The 24,287-nt window shown below is 42.1% G+C and overlaps 1 protein-coding gene across 5 annotated transcripts in view; it reads right to left on the reverse strand.

Moving 5' to 3' along the window:
- Nucleotides 1-18,141, reverse strand: part of SIDT1 (SID1 transmembrane family member 1) — an 89,574-nt gene extending 71,433 nt beyond the window's left edge. For all 5 annotated transcript variants that reach the window (XM_068545530.1, XM_068545529.1, XM_068545526.1 and 2 more), the window contains exon 1: nt 17,929-18,141. In XM_068545530.1, the coding sequence (XP_068401631.1) occupies nt 17,929-18,141 (213 nt within the window). The remainder of the gene's footprint in view (nt 1-17,928) is intronic.
- Nucleotides 18,142-24,287: the final 6,146 nt, after the last annotated feature.

Raw genomic sequence — 24,287 nt, forward strand, 5'->3', positions numbered from 1 at the left:
TGAAAAACTGATTCCACTTGTAAAATAGCTACCATAGTATTTGCTAATGGTTCCTTTTCCTCATGTTACAAACATTATGAAACGATTTTTTTTTACAAACACATACAAATGTTATTTGGTAACTGTTTTAATAACCCTGTTATGTTCACTGGGTGTGTATTTTGGGGGTGTTTAGGTTCTTTGGTCCTTCTGTCTGCCCTTCCTTCCTCCCTCCCTTCCTTCCTTCCCTCTTTCCTACCGTGCCATGCTCCCTCCATCATTCATCAAATAGTCACTGAGTCAGGAGCTATGGGAGGTGCTAAGGATATACTAAAGGGAACCCTGTCCTTGAGTAGCTCATCATCTAGTCAGAGAGACAGATGGTGTTATCATCAAAAGCATAATGTGATGATATTATAGTAGCAATGTGAGCAGGTGCTGTGGGCCCCCAGAGGACAAAGTGGCTACCCATGTGGAAGAGTCAGAGTAAAAAACACAGAAGCTAGTTGGTTACTTCCCAAGTTATAGGGAAGTTGGGATTGTTCACATAGGTCCTGCTGTTGCCTGCCTGGCGCACATGACCTTGACTCATGGCGTTAGAGAACCTTGCATCTGGGAAGGTACTCAGGGAGATCATCTAGTCCAAAGGTTCCATTTACAGAGGAGGAGCCCAAGACGTAGAGGTGATATGATTTCCCCAAGGATGCTCAGCTATGGAAGAATCATTACTAGAACCCAAGCTTCTTGCAGCCCAGTCTCCACACAATGCTTGGTCAGATCATGCTATCATCACCATTTTGAATCCCTGACTCCACTGAACACCGTTGTGGATGTAGACTTCTACTGTGACATCAAGGAGCTATATAAACACCATAAATGAAGGGAGAGACAAGCCACAGTATAGGAGATGTTATTTGTACATATACAACAGACAAAATATCAGTATTGTGAATACGTAAAGAATCTTGAAAACTCATAGAAAAACACAATAACCCAATAGAAAAATGGGTAAAGGATGTAAAGAGCAACTGAAGAGAAGACTGACCAAAGAACATGTGAAAAGATGAGAATATTTTACACTCATCAGAAAGGTAAAGACTCAAAAGTATGACAATACCACATTTACAAGGATGGAGAGAAATAGGAACTCTTGCATATTGCTTACGAGAATGTTATTCGGTACAACCATTTCAGAGAACAAGCTGGGTAAGCTGAAGACGACTTCACATTACATCCCAGCACTTCCACTCCTAAGTTTACACAAAGTCATGAATAAGAATGAAATGAAATGAAGTAGATTATGGATCAGGGTGGATAACTCTGAAGAAGATAAATTAAGAGAAAGAGCAGGTTGTATGATCCTATTTACATAAACTTTGTAAACAAGCAAAACAATAATATCTGTCTATCTTTCTATCTATCTTTAGTAAAATATATATACATGGAATTAATAAACACCAAATTCAAGACAATTGTTTTCAAAAACTTGGAAGGATCTCAGACTTAACCCCAGTTGCCACAGTTTCATAGATATTGATAGAAGACCCAGACTCATGGGTTAGGAGCAAGTACATTATTAGTCTGGTCACAACATGGGCAGAAAGCCTGCCTGAACTTTGCCCCAGAGAGGGACACCATCTCTATTTTCTGAGGTGTTCACTATACAAATGTCCTTGAAAGAACAGTGTAGAAAAATTTCAGTCATTGCCTTCCTGTAAGATGTGCAGAAATCAAGAGACCTATGAAGAACTGTCTCCCTAAAATGGTTACTTTGGGGGATGAAGGAAGAGGATGGGTGGAGGTAAGTAGGGAATTATAATCGTCTTCTTGTTTCTTAAGCTGAGTTGTGGGTACACTGGTATTTGTTATATTATTTTCTATACTTGTTTATATGTCTGAAATATTTCATCACCATCATCATCATCATCATCATCATCAAGAAGCCGTGATGTGCTGGTGTTTGTGTTTGCCCACTTCTGAGCAACAACCCTCATTTCATACATTTTATACAGGTTCTTTGTTTTTGTTTTTGGCCACGTGGCTTGCAGGGTCTTAGTTCCCTGACCAGGGATTGAACCTGGGCCACGGCAGTGAAAGTGCCGAGTCCTAACCACTGGACTGCCAGGAGATTCCCTGTGCAGGTTCTTTGCTATTCAAGGAAGTGGCAAACAGTCTCCAAAACATACTCTCATATAGTCTGTCCTTACTAGTGCTTGACCTGCTTATACTAACTTCACCGATTATAGCCTGCCCACCTCCCCACCCACCTTGCGCACGCGCAGCCAGCTGGAAAACTTTACGTTGTCTTTGGTCTGATTAACATAACTCATTTCTCCGTTGCTCTTCCCTGGAAAAGAAATATGAAGATGAAGCTAGTACTGCACTGGACAGTAATGTGCCAGCCTAGATTCCGTGTTATTAGGTGTGTGAGTTTCCTAGGGCTGCCGTAAGAAAGTACCACAAACTGGGTTCTTAAAACAACAGAAATGTATTCTCTCACAGTTCCAGAGACTAGAAGTCTGAAATTGAGATATCAGCCAGGCCACGCTCCCTCTGAGAGTCTGGGTAGAATCCTTTCTTGCCTCTTGCTGCTTCTGGTGGTGATGATCAATCCTTGAGGTTCCTTGGTTTGCAGCTGCATGACTGCAACTCATGCCTCTGTCATCACGGTATTCTCTCTGTGTGTCTGTTTCACATTCTGTCCGATTCTCTGTGCATGTCTGTGTCCAAATTTCCCTCTTCTTATAAGAATTTCAGTCACATCGGATTAGGGCCCACCTTAATAACCTCATCTTAATTTGATTACATCTGCAAAGATCCTACTTCCAAATAAGGTCATATTTACAGGTCCCAGGGGTTAGAAGTTCAACATATATTTTGGAGGTGGGGACATAAATCAACCTATAACATTAGATCTGTAGAATTTTTGAGGAATAAAGCCATTCAGGTACAGATCTGTACCTTTCGCTGACCAGCAGCTTATCTCCAACTTGTACCCACCTGCCAAGAGCCTTCATGCTGAATGAAGGAAGGCTTGCTGGGAGAGTCCATTATGTGACTGTTGTATGAAAACAGCTGCCCTGGAGCTAAGTGGCCTTGCAGTTCTGAAACCTTTTCTTTCTTTCTTTTTTTTAAAAAATAAATTTATTTATTTATTTATTTATTTTTGGCTGTGTTGGGTCTTCGTTTCTGTGCGAGGGCTTTCTCTAGTTGCAGCGAGCGGGGGCCACTCTTCATCGTGGTGCACGGGCCTCTCACTATCGTGGCCTCTCTTGTTGTGGAGCACAGACTCCAGACGCGCAGGCTCAGTAGTTGTGGCTCACGGGCCCAGTTGCTCTGCGGCATGTGGGATCTTCCCAGACCAGGGCTCGAACCTGTGTCCCCTGCATTGGCAGGCAGATTCTCAACCACTGCGCCACCATGGAAGCCCTCCTTTTCTTATTAGAGGCTGGAAAGTCCTAGTAAATGAAGCATTTCATCCCACAAGTTTTATAACTACTGCAGGGAACTGAGCTGCTTTAATCACAGGTTATACTTTTTTTTTTTTTTTAAGATAAGCTTTAAAGTAATTCCTGTAGTTATTGATGTGACTGTTTATAATTCCCTCTGCCTGATGTAGCCTTGGAAAACCATCTTCTGTAAACTTATGCTATAAGGCAGAAAGATACATAGAACTGGATTTTATTTCTGGCACTACATCTACTATCTGGGTGACTTTGGACATTCTCAGTTTCCTCAACTGTAGAATGGGAACAGTAACACCCAAACTATCCACCTCCCTAGACTATGGGTGCCCTGTGTTTTGTGACCTGCCGAGCACCAGGCAGGGCAGAAGGCAGAGCTGTCCCACCCGGGCTCTGGGTTGGGGCAGTGCTTTTCCACTCCCACGCGTTCACCAATCAATCAGTTATTGACTGTCTTTTTTCTACGTGTGGAGACACATTTATAAGCCCAACTGCCCCCGGGCAGAGGAGAAGGTTATGCAGTCCATCTCACATAGGATATTAATTTCCTTTCGCAGCTTGGCTTCCAGCTTTCCTGGAACAGCTCATTCATCTCATCGAAAAGAGCAGTTTACCCCTTGGGAGCTATTTATTCCCTATTCTTTTAGATTCTCAGCATTACAAAATGAATACAATTCAGAGCACTTTCCTAAGAATCATGCTTTACAGACCTCATCTCACCAATTTCATTATGCCAACAATAATCTGGACAGAAATACATTTATATACTCTTTCCTCTTTTGGCTTATGATTTAAATTTTATTTTAAACATTTCAATTCCAATAAAAACATGGGAGAACAGTGAAGAGAGGTGTAATGATTGGCAGGCCAGGAATATAGAACAATATATGGTCTAGATTCTAGCTACTTTAGGATGAACTTTGTTCATTCTATAAATATTTGACTCCCCACCCTGTGCCAGGCATTGTTCTGGGCATGGGAGATACATTACTAAGCAGTGTGGACATAGCTTTTTGCCCTCACTGAGATCACAGGTTTACACATGGAATGCCAATTCAACAAGCAAGTGCATTAATATTCAAGTTGCTGTGGAAGTGCACGGCACAGACTTTCCAGGGAATATCTTCCTAAAGGATGAGTAGGAATTAACCAGAAAAATGTGGACAGAGCAAGAGAAATGTCCAAACAAAGGGAACTGTGTAGCAGACATAAGGAAGGAAAGAGAGGAAGGAGGGAAGGAGGAAAAGAGAGAGAGAGAAGGGAAGAAGCGAGTTTGAAGAATTAAGGGAAAATCAGTTTGGCTGAAGCCTGAGGTGCATGAAAGGCCATGATAGTCCTGAAGAGTCTTAAAGTCATGTTAGAGAGGTTGGGGCTTTACTCTAAGGACAATAGAAAGCCTCTGGAAGGTTTTAAGTGCTACCACCCCATTGCTATGGCCATCCCTGGACACCCAGTGCTGCCTCTGTTGCTGCTGAACAACTGCTTTCCTGCATCACTGGCTCCCAAGTCAAAGTCTGGGGAAAGCAGATCTGATTGGTAGCGCCGTGGCCACAGCCCCGAGCCTGAGCTTGGTGGGGTTGGGAGGGGTGTATTCAAGACAGCAGATGGCTGCTGTTCTGCTTCCCTAGTGGAAGGAGCTCTATCTCCAGCAGAGACTCATGAAATGAGGAATTTCCCCAAAACATATAGGAATGGGGTTCAGATACTGGGCAGTTAAAACATGGCCAAATTCCACTACACTTGGAATCCCTTTCACATGCCACACCAAGACTATCCGACAGAACAAATGTTCTATAGAACACACTTTGGGAAATGCTGTGATATTTTTTTCACAAGAACTGAGGTCAAATCAGGTATGTCCTGAAGACCCTAACTCTCCCTAATCTGGCCATTTAATATCATAAAACTTAAGGACTGTACTACCCAATTTAGTGCTCAGTTACATCATATTTTCATGTTTTGTAATATTTGCTAATTGTTCCATGTATTTGTTTTGTCTCTCTTTGAGGATTTTATCTGTGACATTATTTGGAGTCAAGCATGTATTTGACACTTAGTACATACAGTTTCTGTTTTCATCTGAGCGGAGGTAGTCCAGCTAAGGTTGTAGCTTTCAACAAGTCCTAAAAAACACCCCAGGATGTCAGGCAAATGGCTTTTCTTAATTCTTCAGCATTATTTCTACAGATATTCCTTTCTCTCCATTTGTTTTCTTCCTGTGGGACCCCTATTATGTTGATGTCATAATTGGGTCCACCCTCCCAATCTCTTAATTTTTCTCTTTATATCCTACACCTCTTTAGGTAGATCCTCAACACGATCCTCCCGTTCTCTAATCCGTTATTCATGCGAACGTCCAACCCATTGCTGAGGTCTTTATGTAAACAGTATTATTTTTTAAATCTGGGATTTCCCGGTTGCTTATCTTTCATCTTTATAGCTGTAACCTGTTTCATTTGAACAACGTCCTCCTATCCACATCTCTTCCAGGATAGTCACTTTGCTTATCATGAAGTCTTATTCTTCCTGTTCATTAACTCTGCTACATCTGGTAAAGGTCATTCAGTTTGACGTTTCTCACGTAACTTCCCTCTGTAGATCTGTTGTTATCTTCTCCCATGAGCTCTGATTCCCTGGGCTATCAGCTACCTGGGGTCGTAGCGTGAACTCCAGAGGGGAGGAGCTAAATGTGAGGGGAGTTCAGGGAAGAAGGAGGGACTGGAAGGGTGGAGAGCCTCTGAGTTGACCATGCCCCTTTTCACCCCCCTCCAGGGGTCCAGTCTGCCCCCCCCATCTAATTTTACTTCTACCTTCCCACCCCTTGTCCACCGCCCCCCCACCCCGCCCCCCCCCCCCCACACTATTCCTGCTCCCATCCTAACCTGCCAGCGTCTGCCCTGTGAAGGGGCCTGTGGGAAAGCAGGGACTGCTCAGGGTCAGCAGGTCAGCAGGCACAGTGGTTACCCTTCTCCACGCCAGCCTCCACAGACATTATCCCGCGAGCCAGCCGACCCTGGGTGTGCTGCTTGTTTCCTCCCTCCTGATGATGACGAGGCAGGGCAGGCAGCAGTACACCTGGGCCAAACCGAGGGAGGCCAAAAAGCACCACAAGAAAGCTCTCCCCCAACCTATTCCCTACCCATGGCCTCTTAGACTGAGGGTGGCCACTTGCCTCTCACCCCAAGAGCTGACCATCTTCTGTCTCTCCAGGCCTCTCACAGACTTTGCATTAGCTCCTCTGTCCCACTGCCCTCCATCTGGCTTGAGGCATCTCCAGCCTTGGCTCCTGGGAGAGAGCCAGGGGCCTCTGTTGGTTCACCAACCTCTTAGGTATCTGAGTCTGCTTATCTCTGTGTGTGATTCCTTTTTCCTCTTTATCTTTCCTGTCTTTTTCTCTCTATTTCCTGCTTATATTCCTTCTCTTGGGAGGGAGAAAAAATTATAAAGAGGTAAAAATAATTTATTTTATGGTTTGAGGCAGAACACAAGGATCTACTCCCTGGATTTGATTTATATGCCGAGTGATTGCACTGCAGGCATGTTTCTTCTAGAGCTATTCTGAGGCCTACTTAATTAATGCTCTAAAGATGGAAAAGCACTACAAAACTGCGATGATTGTCAGAGTTATGATCTGATGTTTATCAGCTGTTTATTTCTGTAGCGGTATTCATTGCCAGACTGGTGCCATTTATAATTTTAAATAAGTATTGGCAGGATATAAGTATTACCTAAAGAAAACTGCTTTCTAAACAAGACAAAGCCAATCATCTGCAAACATCATCCGCTTCAAAATCTTCGAAGAAAATTTCCTGAGACTAGCAGAAGCGGCCTCAGGGAAGGCCATATTTCAGAGACACAACTATTTCCAATCATGGAGTAAACACTGTGGCCGAGATGATATATATGACTTGAATTCTTCTCTGGTGCTCAGGTAAGATGTTCCTCTTTAAGTGGGCAAAGATAGCCTGCAGTAGCCCAGATTTGCTCCCATTGGTCCCTGATCACTTATGTCTGGGTCCATGTAGCTGTCTTCCAACAAATGTCCTAGCTAGAGAACACCCCGTGAAAACTTTTGGAGGGGTTGATTTGGGGGCTGCCCAGCATCCAAATGCCTTGCATGTTTTAGAGGAACTTCCTCCCCTCCACCCCACCGTGTGAGTTTTGTGGGAGGGAAGGCTGCCTGTAGACGCCATAGGGGCCAGGTACAGGACCCACGCTCGGAGAGTTGGATGCTCCCACTTGGTACTTTCAACGGTGATTAAATGATACAAAGATGAAGGAAGAGTTTAATACTCGCTGTCAATGGTGACATCAGTAGGGACCATGACAACAGGGCCCAGGGGTGACCGTGTCTAATGGCAGAGGAGGTGGTAGTGCCTAGGTGAGCATCCTGGCCACAACATTCCTGCTGCGTGACTCTTGTTATAATTTCTTGCAGTGTATTCTCTCTTGGTCCCCATAGTGTGCGCTTAGGAACTCAGGTTGGGTGCTGTCCAATATCCTTCTAGTAAATTCTTTTTCTGCTTATGTTAGCCAGTTGATTTCTGTTGCCTGCAGCCAATAACCTTGCCCGACCCCACACCCTCTTTCCTTCTCTGTCTACTTCACTCATACCTCACAGCAAACTTGAGCCTTACTGTCCACAGATCTCCCCAAACCATCTCTGCACACCCAGACTTCACTCTGTTTGCCTGTTTCCTTATCCCCCGCTTTTTATCCCTTTATTACCCAGATCAACATTGTCCTTCTCCTAGAAACCTATAATTCCTCCACTCTGGTGAAGACGGTGCAGGGAGAGAGTGGGGACGAATACAGGATTCCTTTTTTGCAAGTATTAGAGAGGATAAAGTAAAACTGTGAGCATTTACATGCTAAGTTTGGGGGAGCAAAACATACGCCCCCAGTTAGACAAATTAAAATAGTTGTGAGTCACTTTGTCCACAAAAGGGCAGTTAGATCTAAAGGGACAGAAAGAGTCAGTCATTCCTGTTTGCTGTGGCTTATCTTCATAGCTATTTAGTGGGGATCCGGAAATACCAGTTCTCAGGATTAATACTGCCCTAGAGGAACATATAGGTTAACTGCTTAGGTCTCCAAGCTGCCCTATGTCTGGCACAAAGAAGGAACCCAGCATTAATGACAATAGAGCACAAAAGAGATGAAGACTGGTCCGCAGGGTGGTGGGTGCCTGTGGCTCTGTGAAACACTGAAGGAAATCTGTCACATTCACCGTTTTCCTTAGTGTCAACTCTGCTTGCCTGACTTAACACAGGCAAATGGATGCCTGGACGATCCATGGAGGAAAAACAGAAGTGAAAATCCTCTCGTTTCAACTTTCAGTAACTGTAAGGGGGTCAGACATAAAGCTCTTAAACTGTATGATCAAGCAACCTGACTGTGGAATTATGACCATGGTATTTAAACATTTTTATTGTTGTTGATAAGCATAACAGATGTGCCCTTGTGGGAGGTTTAGTAGAAATATCCTGAGGAAATGTCCTCAGGAACCTGAGTTATGTTCCTGGCTTTGCTTCAAACTAGTTATATAATTTGGACAAGTAATTTATTTTACCAGCTCAGTTTTCTCTCCTTTTAAGAGAGAGGAGATTGGGTAATTTAAAAGGTCCTTTCAGCTCTTAAGTTTAAAATACAATTACCTCTTTCTTATGGTTTTGAGGGATATTTTGTGTTTCCTTTATTGATAGAAAAAATAGAAAAAACATCACAAATGCAAGCCCAATGACACACTTCTGTAGCTAAGCAGACTTGACAAAGAAAATCTTGTTGACGTGAAGAAAGGAAACAATGGTACGTGAAGTCAAACAAATATATACTGATTGCCCGAATAATGTAAGCTCTTCATCCTCCACTGTTGGTATTATTAACATTCTATAGCAAAACCTTAAAAATTGGGAGACCGGCTCTCCAGTGAATGAGATTACCCATTATGGCTCTGAATCAGGAAGGAAGGAACAAAACATATCTCCTGAGATGAAGAAGAAATAATATTTTTGCCAGTAGCAGAGCTTCAAACGACCAGAGAAGAGGAAGAACCTTGATGGACTGACAGTGTCCACAGAAGACTGGAGAGACAAAAGGGATGGAAGAAGCAGAGAGACATAAGATACATAGAAAAAAGGAGCAACAAGAGAATGGTAGAGATCGGAGATGGTGGTAACAGAGGGGAAGGTTGGGAACAATGGTAAGAACAATGAGCCCCAAATAAAGAGTTGCTTCAAACTCTTTAGTCCAAGATAGGCTATAAATGTATACACACATACGCGGTACTATAATACTAAAAATATAGGGTGGCCTTTTCAACGAATGGTGCTGGAACAGCTGGCTATCATATGCAAAACAAAAAAACCAAACAAAAATTCTAGACAGAGACCTTACACTTTTCACAAAAACTGACCCCAAATGAATCATAAATCTAAATGTGAAATTCAAAACTATAAAACTTCCAGAAGATAATATAAGGAGAAAATCTAGGTGACCTTAGACTTTATGGCAAACTTTTAGATACAACACCAAAGGCATGATCCATGGGGGAAAATTGGTAAGTGGTACTTCATTAAATAAAAAAATGTCTGCTCTGTGAAAAATGCTATTAAGAGAATGAGAAGACAAGCCCATAGACAAGGAGAAAATATTTGCAAAACTTGTTTCTGATAAAGGACTGGTATCCAAAATCTACAAAGAATACTTAAAATTCGACGACGAGGAAACAAACAATCCAATTTAAAAATGGGCAAAAGATCTGCAAAGATGCCTCACCAAAGAAGATATACAGATGGCAAATAAGCATATGAAAAGATACTCAACTGTATATGCCATTAGGAAACTGCAAATTAAAACAATAAGATATCATTCTACACCTATCAGAATGGCTAAAATCTAAAGCACTGACAACACCAGATGCAGATGAGGATGTGGAACAACAGGAACTCTCATTCATTGCTGGTGAGAGTGCAAAATGGTACAGTTATTGTGGAAGACAAGTTTGACAGTTTCTTGTAAAACTAAACATACTTTTACCATATGATCTAGGAATTAAGCTCCTTGGTATATACCCAAATGAGATGAAAACTTATGTCCACACAGAAATCTGCACCCAAATGTTTTTGGCAGCTTTATTCATAATTGGCAAAGATTGGAAGCAACCATGATGTCTTTCGTAGGTGAATGGATAAACAAACTATGGCACATCCAGACAATGTAATATTATTTAGTACTAAAAAGACATAAGCTATCAAGCCATGAAAAGATATGGAGGAACCTTGAAAGCATATTGCTAAGTGAAAGAGGCAAGTCTGAAAAGGCTGCATGCTGTATGATTTCAACGATATGACATTCTGGAAAAGACAAAACTATAAGGAGAGTAAAAAAAAAAAATCAGTGGTTGCTAGGGTTTGAAAGAAAGGAAGAAGGGATGAATAGGTAGAGCACAGGGGATTTTTATGGGAGTGAAATTATTCTATACAATTCACCATAATGATGGATATTTGACACTATGCATTTCTCAAAACCCATAGAACTGTACAACACCAATAGTGAACCTAATGTAAACTGTGGACTTTAGTGAATAATAAAGGCCAATACAATATCAATATAACACCAATATTTGTTCATCATTAGTGTACCACGCTAATGCAAGATATTAATAATAGGGCAAACTGTGTGTGAACGGGGGAGGGTGGGGAGAGGATATATGGGAACTCTCTGCACTTTCTGCTTAATTTTTCTGTAAACCTAAAACTGCTTTGAAGAATAAAGTTTTGTTAAAAATATGTACATATAGGGGACAGTGAGGAAGCAAACAAAGTCGTAAATCTTTTGCAGCCAAGGTTAGGCAGAGGGAGAGGTGGACTTTTATCTACACTTTTAAATGTCCACAGTATCAAGTGTAAGTTCCCAGGTAGCCAAAGGGTGTTTTTACTCAGGACAACATGTTACTTGATGATGTTAGATAAACTTTAATTTTGCCACCATTTTTGGAAATTAAGTGTTTTATTCAAACACTTAAGAGTCTAACCAAAACCTAGGTGGTCTTCACTTTTAAATAACCAATACTTTCATAATTACATAGTGACGCCCCTGGCCTTCCTTGGGATCAGCTGTCGAAGGCTGGGTCCAAAATAAAGTTCCTTAAAATTATGGATTGAAAACTAGCTCCTCAAAACCTTTTCCGTGGTCCAAGTAGAGAGAAAATTTCCCACTTCTTGGGAGCTGTGACAGGGAAGTGGATTCCTAACAGCTTTCTTAGCAGGAAAGAACACTTACATTCAGCTTTCTCTGGACACATTTTTCAATATAAGACAACTTCAAGCCAGCTTCACTCTTCTTGTTCAACCAACTGAAAAACCCCCTGTCGAATCTTGTAGCAAAAATTAACATCTGCATATAACTTCTTCCCAATAGGAAAATCAGTTTCTTTGGCTATTACTGTCACTTCAAATAAACTGAGGGGATGAGGGGAATAAGAATTTGAAGTAATTAATTATTACAGCAAATTAATTTTATTAATAACATTTACTATATAATTTACATTCGCTATGTAACATTCAGCTTTGCTTTTCAGGAATGGAGCACTGTCTTTTAACATGTAAATCAACTGCTTCTGCTATCTAATGTTTACACACGTCCTTAGAAACACTATTGTATATAGAAACCGAGGGATCGTAGGCTGAGGACGTAATAGAATACAGTGTTATTCTTATTGCTGACCTTAGGTTTTAAGCAAAGTACAGGTCCTTAGGGTTTGTGTTGGTTTGCATAGCCAACTAATGTACTGGAAAACCTCAAAGTTTCCATTTTCAAAATGTCCAAGAAAAGAAAAAAAAAAAAAAAAAAAAATCAATGTTTATAATTTTTTTTTTTTTTTTTTTTTTTTTTTTTTTTTTAGCAGAATAGAAAAGACTATGATTACATTGTCTGGCAGCCCATGATATATTTGATATCTTGCTTAGCAAATAAGCAGAAAGGATGGTGAGGCCCCAGCTCCAATAGCTCATTAGATGTGCCTTTACATCCTTAACACACCATCTTGGTGTGTTGACATGAACTTCAGTCAGTTCCAGCATTAAACAATGCAGGAAGAGCTGGCTAACATACTCTGGGGTGCTGCACGGCAACGTGTAATAATGTCAACAGGGTGTGGTTACTTCTATTTGCAATGAGGAAAGACATGCTGGCACTTCTAGCAGCAAAGAGGTTTCACGGTATCTTCAAGTCCCTTGGTCTTTAAGGTTCAAGCTAACAGTGAGGAATGACATAGGAGATACATCCGGTAACACACTGAAACCAAATCAGGAAAGGCAGAAAGGCTGAAAATCTCGATGAACTGTATAAGAACCTAAAACACCCTGTCAGAAGGGACCATCACAGCAGTAAAATCTACACAAAACAAAATAACAACTGAAAAACCAAACCCAACACTACAGCAAGCTTATAGACATGGCACTCAGCAAGAAACAAAAAGGAATTGAAAAACAAGTTCAGCACAAGTAGCAAAGGTAGAGGTCCATTGTACAGTTTAGCATATGATTATCGGGTCAAGGCAGGCAGAAGATGGGCCCTCCATAAAATCAGACTCATAACTGGAGTAATGTCAGCCCCTAAATACCCTTATGACATGTCGATACTCTTTTTTCAGAGCCACGCAGGAAAATGTGAGAGGTGACTCTACGGACTGAATGTTTGTGTCCCCCCCCCCCCCATCCCCAAATTCATGTGTTGAAGCCTAATCCCCAGGGTGATAGTATTTGGAGGTAGGGCCTTTGGAAGTTAATTAGATCATGAGGTTGGAGCTCTCGTGATGAGATTAGTACCCTTATAAGAAGAGACATGAGAGAGCTGGCTTCTCTCTCTGCTCCCTGGGCCACATGAGGACACATCTGTAAGTGCTGTTTACAAGCCCGGATGCCAGCTCTCACCAGACACAAGTCTGCTGACACTTTGATCTTGGACTTCCCAGCCTCCAGAACTGTGAGAAATCAATGTTTGTTTTCTAAGGCACCCAGTATATGGTACTCTAACAGCCCGAACTGACTGAGACAGTAACCAACCACCCAGGTAATGTGCTAATGAGATGATTCTTCCCAAACAAGCACCAGTCCAGTTCAGTAAGGAGATGTGGGAGGACAGCAGAGGAGGTTTCTCTGCCTCAGATTGTAAAGAGCACGGGGAGAGTACATACGAGATGGAGAGAACTGAGGCTATTGCATCAACATTTTTAATTCTTCTAAGTAGTAATGTAGACAGCTAGAAGTTACCCCTGGAATGTCCTGTTCATGAGAACTGGATAGGCTTTTTCAGTCTGGATCTGACAGGCTGGTATAACTGGTTCTAGATACTGGTTGGTATTAATAAAGCCAAGATTTGTTCCTTAGGCATAGAAAACTATATGTCATTAAAAGATAAATGCCTCAGTTTAATAAACAAAATAAAAGAAATAAGTCCAGAGAAACATTTCAAATTCAAAAATCTGTGGCAAACAATGAACTCTGTTACTGAAAGCCTCGAGAAGACCTCTTTCTGGGTCATGGTTAGATTTTTACTTAAGGGCTTCTTATCACCATCTAGCTCAAATCTAAACATCTTATTATTGTCGCCACCTGTCTCTACAAGAGTATTCTCATTTCCCAATAAACCTGCTCTTATGCCCTCTGTCCCAGTCAAACCCATCCCTGACAATTTTCTCAACAAGGTGATTTCCTTCTAGTTTGGTCCCAGCCCTTGACACAATGAAACCCTATGCCCCTTGAAAGGAGTCTCCAGACACTGCCCCTCCAGGGACTGAAATGAACCACGAGCTTGCCTGACCTGTACCTTCGATCGTTATTTTCATTATCCTTCTTTAAACCAGTCACTCCATTCCTTCAGTGATTTTTCTTTTAACGGCAACCTCATATTTACATTACTCTCAGCCTGGAAGGCATGTGAGACTTTTCTAGGCGCCAGCTTAGCTAATTAGCATGACACATTTGGCTAAATAGTTCTCCAAGACAGCGCTTGGTATGGAAGATGCAGTGGCTGACAGGGGAGGTTAGGAACAAAGTCTCCCACGGCAGTTTCCTCTCTGCACCAAAGCCTAAACTTAGAATAGACTTTCTCCTCCAAGCTGAAGGAAAAAGAAAGGCAAACATACCAATGGCTTGAAGAGAAAAGGAAAAAAGATTAAAACGAAAAAAATTAGTCTTTTTTTTTTTTCTAAACTGAATTCTGTTTTTTCCTTTTTTTTTTTTTTTTTTAAAATGCACTTATCCACATTGTTTTAATTCTTCTTCCTTTGCTTACAGCATTATAGTCAGTATTTGCAGACAGTGTCTTTATGAAACATCCAGTGTAATTTTATGAAACATCCAGTGTAATTTGAATGATGATTAGTCTTTTCAAAAATAAAAATCTTTAAATAAAATGTACTTAATTAAATTGAGAAAAACTTGTGTGCAGTCAAGATTTCTGGAGAGCTGCTCTCTGGAGAGCTAGATGCTACATGAAAATTAGGAAATAAAATTTATGTTCATTGGAAAAGAAATGGGAAGCATTTGAAAAATAGTTCAGGGAAGTCTTTTTATAATGCTCTGTAGTGTGAATTTAATGATTTAATGTGCTACATGTCCATTAGTGCCAATATAAACACTGTTATATGTATTTCATTCAATATTTTTCAGTTTTCCAATTAAGAATACACCTATGTCTAAACCAAATTCTTAGTTGCACTGAAGACAGGTAGATGGGAAATGACGTGTGCAGGGGAGAGAGCCCTGACCAAGACTTTGCTCAGGTTAAAGGAAAAAGGTTCTGCTCTTGGGCTCATAGCTCTTTATTTAGCAGAGTTCTTTAGTGAGTTTGGGGTTGGTCATGGAGGCAAAACTGCTTGATGTGAGAGAATAACAAAAATTTAGAGACTGAGAGGCCAGCATTTGGGGTGAGGGGTGGCCAAGAAGATGGTGACAAGCCAGGGCCTGAAAAATAGTGCCACCTTCCTGATATTTCTCCTGGTGGAGGAATAGCTGGTAAATTGTTATGACAGTGTTGCTTAGATTTCTGGTTTAATCTATCACCTACTCTGTGCTGTTCTGCAATTCCCTTATGTTACTCCAAACCTTCAGTAAAATTCTGCTATATCCAACAGGATTGTGTTCATGGTATTAGAAGGAGGGGGCGCTGGTCTCCAACATGAGGCAAAAGGGACCAAGAAGAGAGGAGGCCATCAAGAGAAACAGAATAATGGTTTGGATGGGTAGGTCAGAACAATGCCATTTCTGGAGAAAGCCAACTGGAATACAGGACTGGAGGGAGAGAAGGGCAGTTTTCCAAAGTAAATTGATGGAGGATTCCACTGTCTTATTTGCACATTAAAGAGAAGTTTCAGAAGGCTGTAAGATTTGAGGACATCTGGTTCATATTATTGCATACTGGCATTAAAATAATTAAAACACTTGAGTTTTCTACTAGTCCTAAGGTTTCCAACTATATTTCTCAGACTAGTAAAATTTAGGGACTGTCAGCTTTTTATTGTATTATGCAAAGATATTTTAAAAACTATCACCATTGTTTCATAAAATAAAGGGCATTTTAACATACATACAGGCAAAATGGAAAGAGCATAATCTCAGAACAATTTTTAAAAACTTTGTTTTTATCTGAAATGACCTCACATTCAACCTACTAAAAAGTATATTTTATTTAGTTTTAGCTTAAAGACTCCTTAAATCTTTTTTCAACTATTTATTCATTTTTTCAAAAACATTAGTAAACCTGTTATGTGCCAAGCACTGTGCTAGGTACTAGGGTATAGAGATGGACATGACTCTGCCCCCATCCTCAATATCTCACGGTTTTCTGGGAAAGTCAAGTAGGTGACCCTAACTGCAAACAGCGCAACGTGTGCTGAGGTAGAGGAACTCACTGAATACTGTAGCCAAAAAGGTCCAAAGAACAGTAAAAAAAAGCAGTCACTCTATCTCTAAGCAGCAGTGTAAGAAATACTAAAGCCTGATGTAGGGTCTTACTTTGCACACATCATTTGAGTTTCCTTACCAATGATTTAGGGGGAAACTGGCAGTACACCCCAGAGATCATGGGGTTTTTCAGACATTTATTTATTCTGAGCCAATAACAGGGCTGGGAACACACTTCAGGTGCAATGTCAGTTGGTCCATACAGCACACAGAACTGGAAAAGGTGGGTTACAAGGAATGTGGGGAGTAAAAACTGCCCCCCCCCCCGACTTGTCTACAGTGGAATGGCTCTGCACACAGCCACTCTGCTTACTTCAGGAGTACAACCTAAAGGTCAGCGAGGGACAGGACAGGGTAAGAATGTGGTGACATGGTCCATGGTGAAGACCAAGCTTAGGATCTGGTGCCAGACTGGAGATGGTGCACTTGCTCAGTACACACACTTGGGAAATGTCTGGGAGTGGTGATGGGCACACTGGTCCCTCTTGGCTAAATACTACCCCAAGCTACCAGGTTTCTGAGTTTTGATCCTACGTGAGAGTTAGGGAGGCATATCATGGTATCCCAATCATCTGGTTCTGGAATTTCCCCAGTGAGTAGGGAATGCTGGCATAGTAAGGGATACATATACATTCACACATATGTATACATATATATACACATTCATTCACATACATTCATGGGAAGAAGATCTAGAGGCAGGTACACTGGGGAGTTTTCTCTTTTCTCTGTGCCTCCTATTAGAGGGGAAAAGCTAACTGTATGCGTTTTCTTACATTATACAATCAGAGTATATGTGTCAAAGGGGTAGTTGCTGGAACAGTCCTTTCCTTCCCTTGTCTCACCTCAATTTTTGTCAGAAATAGGTCTAGAACTTTCACTCAATTATCCATCCTTGTATAAAATCAAAACCTGGATAAATCGGCTGATGGCTGCATTTCCAATATCTTTGGCCGGGTCTTCTGGCTTCTCTGAAGCACAAACGTGTGACAACGGTACAGAAACGCAGGCAGTGACTCTTGAACACACAGAGGTTCTGCAGCTTGGTCCGTTCTCACACATTCCCGTTTTAGATTCTGAGCAGCTCTCCCTCCCCATGTGCTATGAAATAGAAGTCTGGCAGAATCATCCAAAAGAGGTGAGGTTCCTTCCCCGCAGGGGATTAGGAACAGAGGTGTGGTCCTTTCCCTCCTCAGCCTTAGAAATCGTGACCTCCCTAGAGAAGGGCCCAGCAGGCGGCCAGGACCCGCAGACGGTGCAGGGAACCAGCGCCCCTGCAAAGCCCAGAAATGCGAGAGACCAGGCCGGGAAGGCGCGAGAGGAGGCGAAGGTGTCCCCGAGGCCGGTAGCAGAGGATGCGGCAGCTTGGGCAAGGCAGTGATTGCTTTGAAGGAGAAAGGGAACGAGGGTCCCCTGGTCCCTGTGGTCTCCCGAGGTCGATTCCCCAGGGACCCAGAGCAGCGACGGGGCTCTGAGATCTGGCAAGTTCCTGGGAGCGAAGGGAGCGAGTGTCTTACCTGGCCGGGCTGGCTAGTGTAGTTGAAGGAGTAGATGTTCTCGGTGCTGAGGCTCACCACCCCGTTGTAGATGCGATCGAACTCAGCGCCCCTGGCCGGGTCGCGGGGGTCGCGGCGCCGCGCTAAGGGTTGCGCGGGGAGCCCGGGTGCCGCCGGCGGCAGAAGCCAGGGCAGCGCGCAGAGCAGCGCGCAGAGCAGCGTGCAGCCCCGCATGGTGGGCGCCGCGCCCCAGGGGAGGGGGCGAGCGAAGAGCCGGTCCTTCCAAAGCCCCTTGCGGGCCCCGGCGCCGGCTGCAGCGCAGCGCAGCGCAGCGCAGGCGATGCCTGGCAAGCCCTGCCGACAAGCGTTGGCAACGCGCTGGCGAAAGGCTGATCAAATATTGATGCAGCCTCCTGGGGTCTCCACGGAAGGTCACGGGGCGGAGGTAGGGGGTGCGGAGGATAGGGGGGCCGGGGGCTGCTGCTTTGCTTGCCGGCTTCTAAGTCCGTTTCCTTCCGCCTTTCTCATTTCTGAGAAATCCCCCACTTACCCAGCCAGAATTTCAACCACCTCTTCCCCGTCAACCTCAAAAAAAAAAAAAAAAAGAAAGACAGAAAAAGAAAAAATTGCATTGGAGACATTAAAAAGAAATATCCACTAGTCTTGAAGAATCAACCTGACCAGCCATTGAGAGGAAATTCAGTCAGTTTCAAATAAATAGGCACGCGGCTGCAAGCGAAGAAATAGAAAGCAACAGAGCCTGTCCCCAAAGAGGGTGCACGAGTTCGCATTTCCAGACTGCTACCTGCAGAGACCTCCTGCTCGTCTGAATGATGGTTAACTCTCAATTCTCCCTTCTCTAACAGAATTCTCCCTTTTCCCTTCCCAGCCACCTGCTTTATTTTCTTATCACCTCCTAATCTCAAGGAGCCTCACGTCATCACTTTCTCTCTCCCTCGCCATACGTGTACGTATGTAAATATGTACAGTCATAAAAAATAAATAGATATGGTAAAGAAAACAATTTCGAACACCACCTTAAGTCTGGTCCCGGAAGTTGTCAAAGACGACCCGGAGCAGAGGCTCTGTGGCTTTGTGCAGAGGGCACAACTTCTGCCCCAACTTCTTGTCTACTTTACCTCTGCAGTGACTTCTTAGATTTAGCAGAATCCCCAGGATTCTGTATTGTTTTTCAGGAGAGAAACCACAGCCCCAAATCAAAAGGAGATAACCCTTCAGGAAAAAATTAGGGGAGTCAATTGAAACAGTTGAAGAGGCAGGTAAAAGGGTGGTTTGAGAAGAGGATCCCTCGGAAGTCCTTGCAGAATATGTCACAAGTCAGGAGGACTCTTTTCTTTCAGCTTCAAGTTATTTGTAAACTAGAAAAGAATATAATTGAGTTCAACCTGAGGGAACATTAAAAAAGAAGCCACAGAGAAGGAAAAAGAACATGTTCAATGAATTAAGATTACAGATTAAAATCCTAGCATTTACCATTCAATGGGAAGGGTTTCTCTCTTTTTTTAACCTTACTGAATTACTACAATTTATTAAAACATCAAAAACAATGAGCGCAATACATTTGGTATAAAGTTATAAGCGCATAATCAGAAAACAATGCAGATGGACGATTGAATTAGATGACTTCCTATTAGTACTTTTATTAGAATTTAATTTTTTTTCTTTTTTCTTTTTAAAAAATGTTTTTGAAAATATATGGGCATGAGGACAAAAATACTGATTCAAAGAAGAGTCTGGGGGTACAGTTTAAAATAGAACTGATTGTTTTTGAGAAACATAGCATGATAATTTCATTCAGAATTTGAATGATGTTAAATTGCTGTATTTAAAATGTCTATGCCTCTTTTCATAATTTAAAAAAATTTCATAAACTTGAAGTTTATGATGTCCTTTGGGATTAGCTGGCCTGGCCAGTTCAAGCACTTTCTAGAGGAGTAGGATCATGGAGTCCTACTCAAACACTAAGAGAGGTGAGGAACTGGCCCTTTCACAAGGTGACCCCTTCTTTGGGGGGCAAGTGTCTCATTATTAGAAAGATATTTCACATTTTAAATTGAAATCTGCCTCTCTTCCACTCACTGGTGTGAGTTCTGCCGTCTGGAGCCGTAGGAATAAACTTAATCCTTCTTCCACATGACAGCCTTGTAGGGATTTGAAGGGAGCTATGACCCTTCAAGGATTTATCCTAACTTTAAGTAATGAATCTAGAAGCAATTGGAACAGACCCTTTATCCCATAGAGCCCAAAATATTTATTTTAAAGCCATTATAGATGATATCTCTGCCAGACAATTTGAGTGTTATATTGCAAATCAGGCTATACTGTGACTGACTCCTAACTCTAGCCCAAATCCAATGAATGACATTAGGTAATTAACCTCCCCAGGATCACAAGATTGCTGTAAGAATAAAAGGGGCGGGGGGAAGAATGTATTTGAAATTGTATCAATATTAGAAAGCATAAAATGTTATACAGCCAAATATTATTATACGACTATGTTGTTCAATAGCTAAAAAGTAAAACGTGGTCCATCAGCCAGGTTTTAAAAATATCTACAATGCCAAGCTTCCACTGTGAGAGACTAAACATACACACAGACAATGCGCAGTCCATGTAGGATGACAGACGCCCGACCCACAACCTCTGCAGCAGCCAGGCCAGGAAGCCAAACCACAAAACTCTGTAGCAAACGGCCCAGAACAGTCAGGACTTGGTCAGTGACTGCCAGCTTCTCCAATTTTTGCCCCTGCTTCCAACTTAGGATCAGTCAGAGGAAGCCAAATATGTTCTACAAACCATAAAATGCGCCTGCTTCCAGCTTCTCCATGCCACCAAGATCCAATCAGAGCACTTCTGAAAACCTTCCCTTTTTTTCACTATAAAGCTTTCCTACTCCCCTGCCTTTAAGTCTCTGCCAAACACAAGTGGTGGCTTACTTTAGCAAGCTCTGAATAAATAACTTCTGATTGTTTTCCTTGGGTGGTCCTTATTTCCATAGTGTTCCTGAAGGTTCCATTGAGATGTTGTCTGTACTGCCTGTCATCATGGGCGCCAGCCTTCAACCAGGTGCAGTACCCACCGAGTCCACTTATAGGCGTTGACATGGTAAGTCAGCACTGGGTCTGAGCTCTGCCCTTTGCTTTGAGTTCTTTGGTTATCGAGTCTCAGTTTGATATCCCGGTTTTGTTATTGGTTCCCATTTGTTTGGCATCTCTGGTGGAGTCAGGTCCTTCCTTTTTATTCTTTTTTTTTTTTTTTTGCTCTCTTTTCTACTTCTGTTTTATGTTATGTCATCTAAAAGTGTTGTTTATCACAGAGTAGAACACAGGCATAGGCCTTTTAAGCTTTTTGTTTAAGCTGGTCTCACAGACCAGTATGGTTCTCACTTGCCTGGCATTCTTTTGGACGTACGTTGCTTAGCCTAGATAAGACTATCCTTGTGTTTCAATTTTTTTTTTTTTTTTGGTCCCCAGAGTTTGGCTTTGATCCACAGAGAGCTTCCTCTCTGGTTCTACACGTGCCTGGAGGTGTAGCGTGCTGGGTCTACATTTGGAGGCAGTTACCATCACACTGGGGGCTCAAGACTCACGGTGCACAGCAGCACTTTCAATGGACTGTTTGTTGCCAGCTCTTATGGGGTCAGCTAAGTCTAATTCCTCTCTTCCTTCTGGAAAAACTCCTACTTCTCATATGTCGGCTCATTACAGTTCTAATTCTTGCACCTGTGTTTCAAATGGCATAACTTCCCCAAGGATGATCTGGGCCTTCAGTGGCCAGTGTGTGGAACACTGGTCTTGAACAAAATTGTTCATTTGAGAGGTGCCTTAAAAAAGAAAGAGAATAAACTTCTCAGACTCAGTGGGCAGCATTTTTTTTTTACTGGTTTGCAGACACCTTGAAATGAAACTCTGTTCAAAATTGCTTCACTAGAAGATTCTTTGGTCAAAGCTAATGAACAATTTGGCAAACTTAAACAACCATCTAGACTCATTTCCATAGCAAGTCCTCCGCCTCCTTGTCTTCCAGTTGCCTTCCTGTAGCCAGGTGCCCCCGTCCCGTCCCCCTTATCTTCCTGCTGTCTTCCCTTCTGCCCATCCTCCTTCATATTTCTCTCGTCCAGACCGCCTACCTTTTGTCAACAACTCTTCTAAAACCCTCAAACGCCAGTTGCCTCTAAGAATTCATCCCTCCCATAAGCTAGATATGCAGACAAGCATAAAATTTAAACCTTGGACCCAGGGGGAATTAAGAGCTGTAATGAAAGATTTCTGTAAACCCAAGCAACACCAGCAAATATTCATGGAGGAATTTGGAATTCTTTGGATACATATGACCCAGGGTTACCTGACCTATATCAACTTGTACACATTGTGATCAGAACCTCAGATGCTAAATCCTGGATGGCAAAAGCTGATTGGAATGACGCAGAAAGGGACCTACAGGATCCCTCTTTCCACAATAAACCCCAGGGTCAAAAAAAAAAGCCCATAAGATAGGTCAAACTCTCCTAAAAGCCACACCTGAAACATTTCCAATAAAAGTTGATTGGACCATAATGCAATCATGCAACAAACAAAAAGATGAAACTGTTAAGAGATTTTGGGATAAACTAGAAAATATCTTCTAACAACACTAATCTTTCTACATCAACCCCTGCCATCTTTGCTCAGCCTCTTCTTTGGAGTAAACATAGCACACAGGTAGGTATTTCAAATAACCCACAGATTCTTCTTTAACTACAATCCTTGGGTCTTTGACTGAAAAACATTCCTTCCTGCTCTGTGATACCATCCCTACAAATTTATTATGGAGAGATATAGTTTGCAAATGTAACTGAAATATTAAATGCACACAAGAGGGACTATTTCTGATTTCAGAGGACTCACCTATTCATAGTCAAGTTGTGTCTGCTCTATACAAACCTCCCCTTCTCCACTGTATTTGGTGTATACTCCAGATGAAGATCTTGATACTACCTGACTCTCTATGGGCTAAAGTTCCCATAGGAATTGACATAGGGAAAACAATTGGAATGAAATCTATTAAAGTTCTGATAGGTCCTACCAAACTCTTATCCAAACTTCCCCAAAGCCAGAAGCTAGAGCAATGGAAAGCCTCAAATCTATGGTCCAGGGCTTCATATCCAAAGGCCTTTTCATAACCTTCACTAACACTTGTAACATTCCTGTGCTGCCAGTAAAGAAACCAAACGGACAAGGATACTGATTTGTTCAAGATCTCAGGGACATCAATACAATTATTATCCCTTCCTTTCCATTAGTACCTAACTGAAACACTATGCTGTCATCAGTTGTTCCCCACATCACCTGCTTCACTGCAGCAGATTATTGCTCTGGCTTTCTCAGTGTGCGTCTACACCAGGGCTGTCAATAACTTTTTGCCTTCAACTGACTGCACGACACTCTATGTGGACAACTAGGCTCTAGCTGCCACTGCAAAACTTGTTGACGCTTCTGCTGAATTAGTTCTGGGCTCCCTGCTTGAACTTACGGTTCCACGTGGGGTAAAGACAGAACACACAACACTTTTTTTTTTTTTGAAGTTTTAAATTTTATTTTATTTATTTTTTTATACTGCAGGTTCTTATTAGTTATCCATTTTATACACATCAGTGTATACATGTCAATCACAATCGCCCAATTCATCCCACCACCACCCCCCTCCCCCATGCCACTTTACCCCCTTGGTGTCCATACATTTGTTTTCTGTATCTGTGTCTCAATTTCTGCCCTGCAAACCGGTTAATCTGTACTATTTTTCTAGGTTCCACATATATGCATTAATATAAATATATGTTTTTCTCTTTCTGACTTACCTCACTCTGTATGACAGTCTCTAGATCCAGCCACATCTCTACAAATGACCCAATTTCGTTCCATTTTATGGCTAATATTCCATTGTATATATGTACCACATCTTCTTTATCCATCGTCTATTGATGGGCATTTAGGTTGCTTCCATGTCCTGGCTATTGTAAATAGTGCTGCAATGAACATTGGGGTGCATGTGTCTTTTTGAATTATGGTTTTCTCTGGGTATATGCCCAGTAGTGGGATTGCTGGGTCATATGGTAATTCTATTTTTAGTTTTTTAAGGAACCTCCATACTGTTCTCCATAGTGGCTGTATCAATTTACATTCCCATCAACAGTGCAAGAGGGTTCCCTTTTCTCCACACCCTCTCCAGCATTTGTTGTTTGTAGATTTTCTGATGATGCCCATTCTAACTGGTGTGAGGTGATACCTCGTTGTAGTTTTGATTTGCATTTCTCTAATAATTAGTGATGTTGAGCAGCTTTCCATGTGCTTCTTGGCCATCTGTATGTCTTCTTTGGAGAA

The sequence above is a fragment of the Eschrichtius robustus genome, chromosome 6 (genome assembly GCF_028021215.1).
Source record: "Eschrichtius robustus isolate mEscRob2 chromosome 6, mEscRob2.pri, whole genome shotgun sequence".
Lineage (NCBI taxonomy): Eukaryota > Metazoa > Chordata > Mammalia > Artiodactyla > Eschrichtiidae > Eschrichtius > Eschrichtius robustus.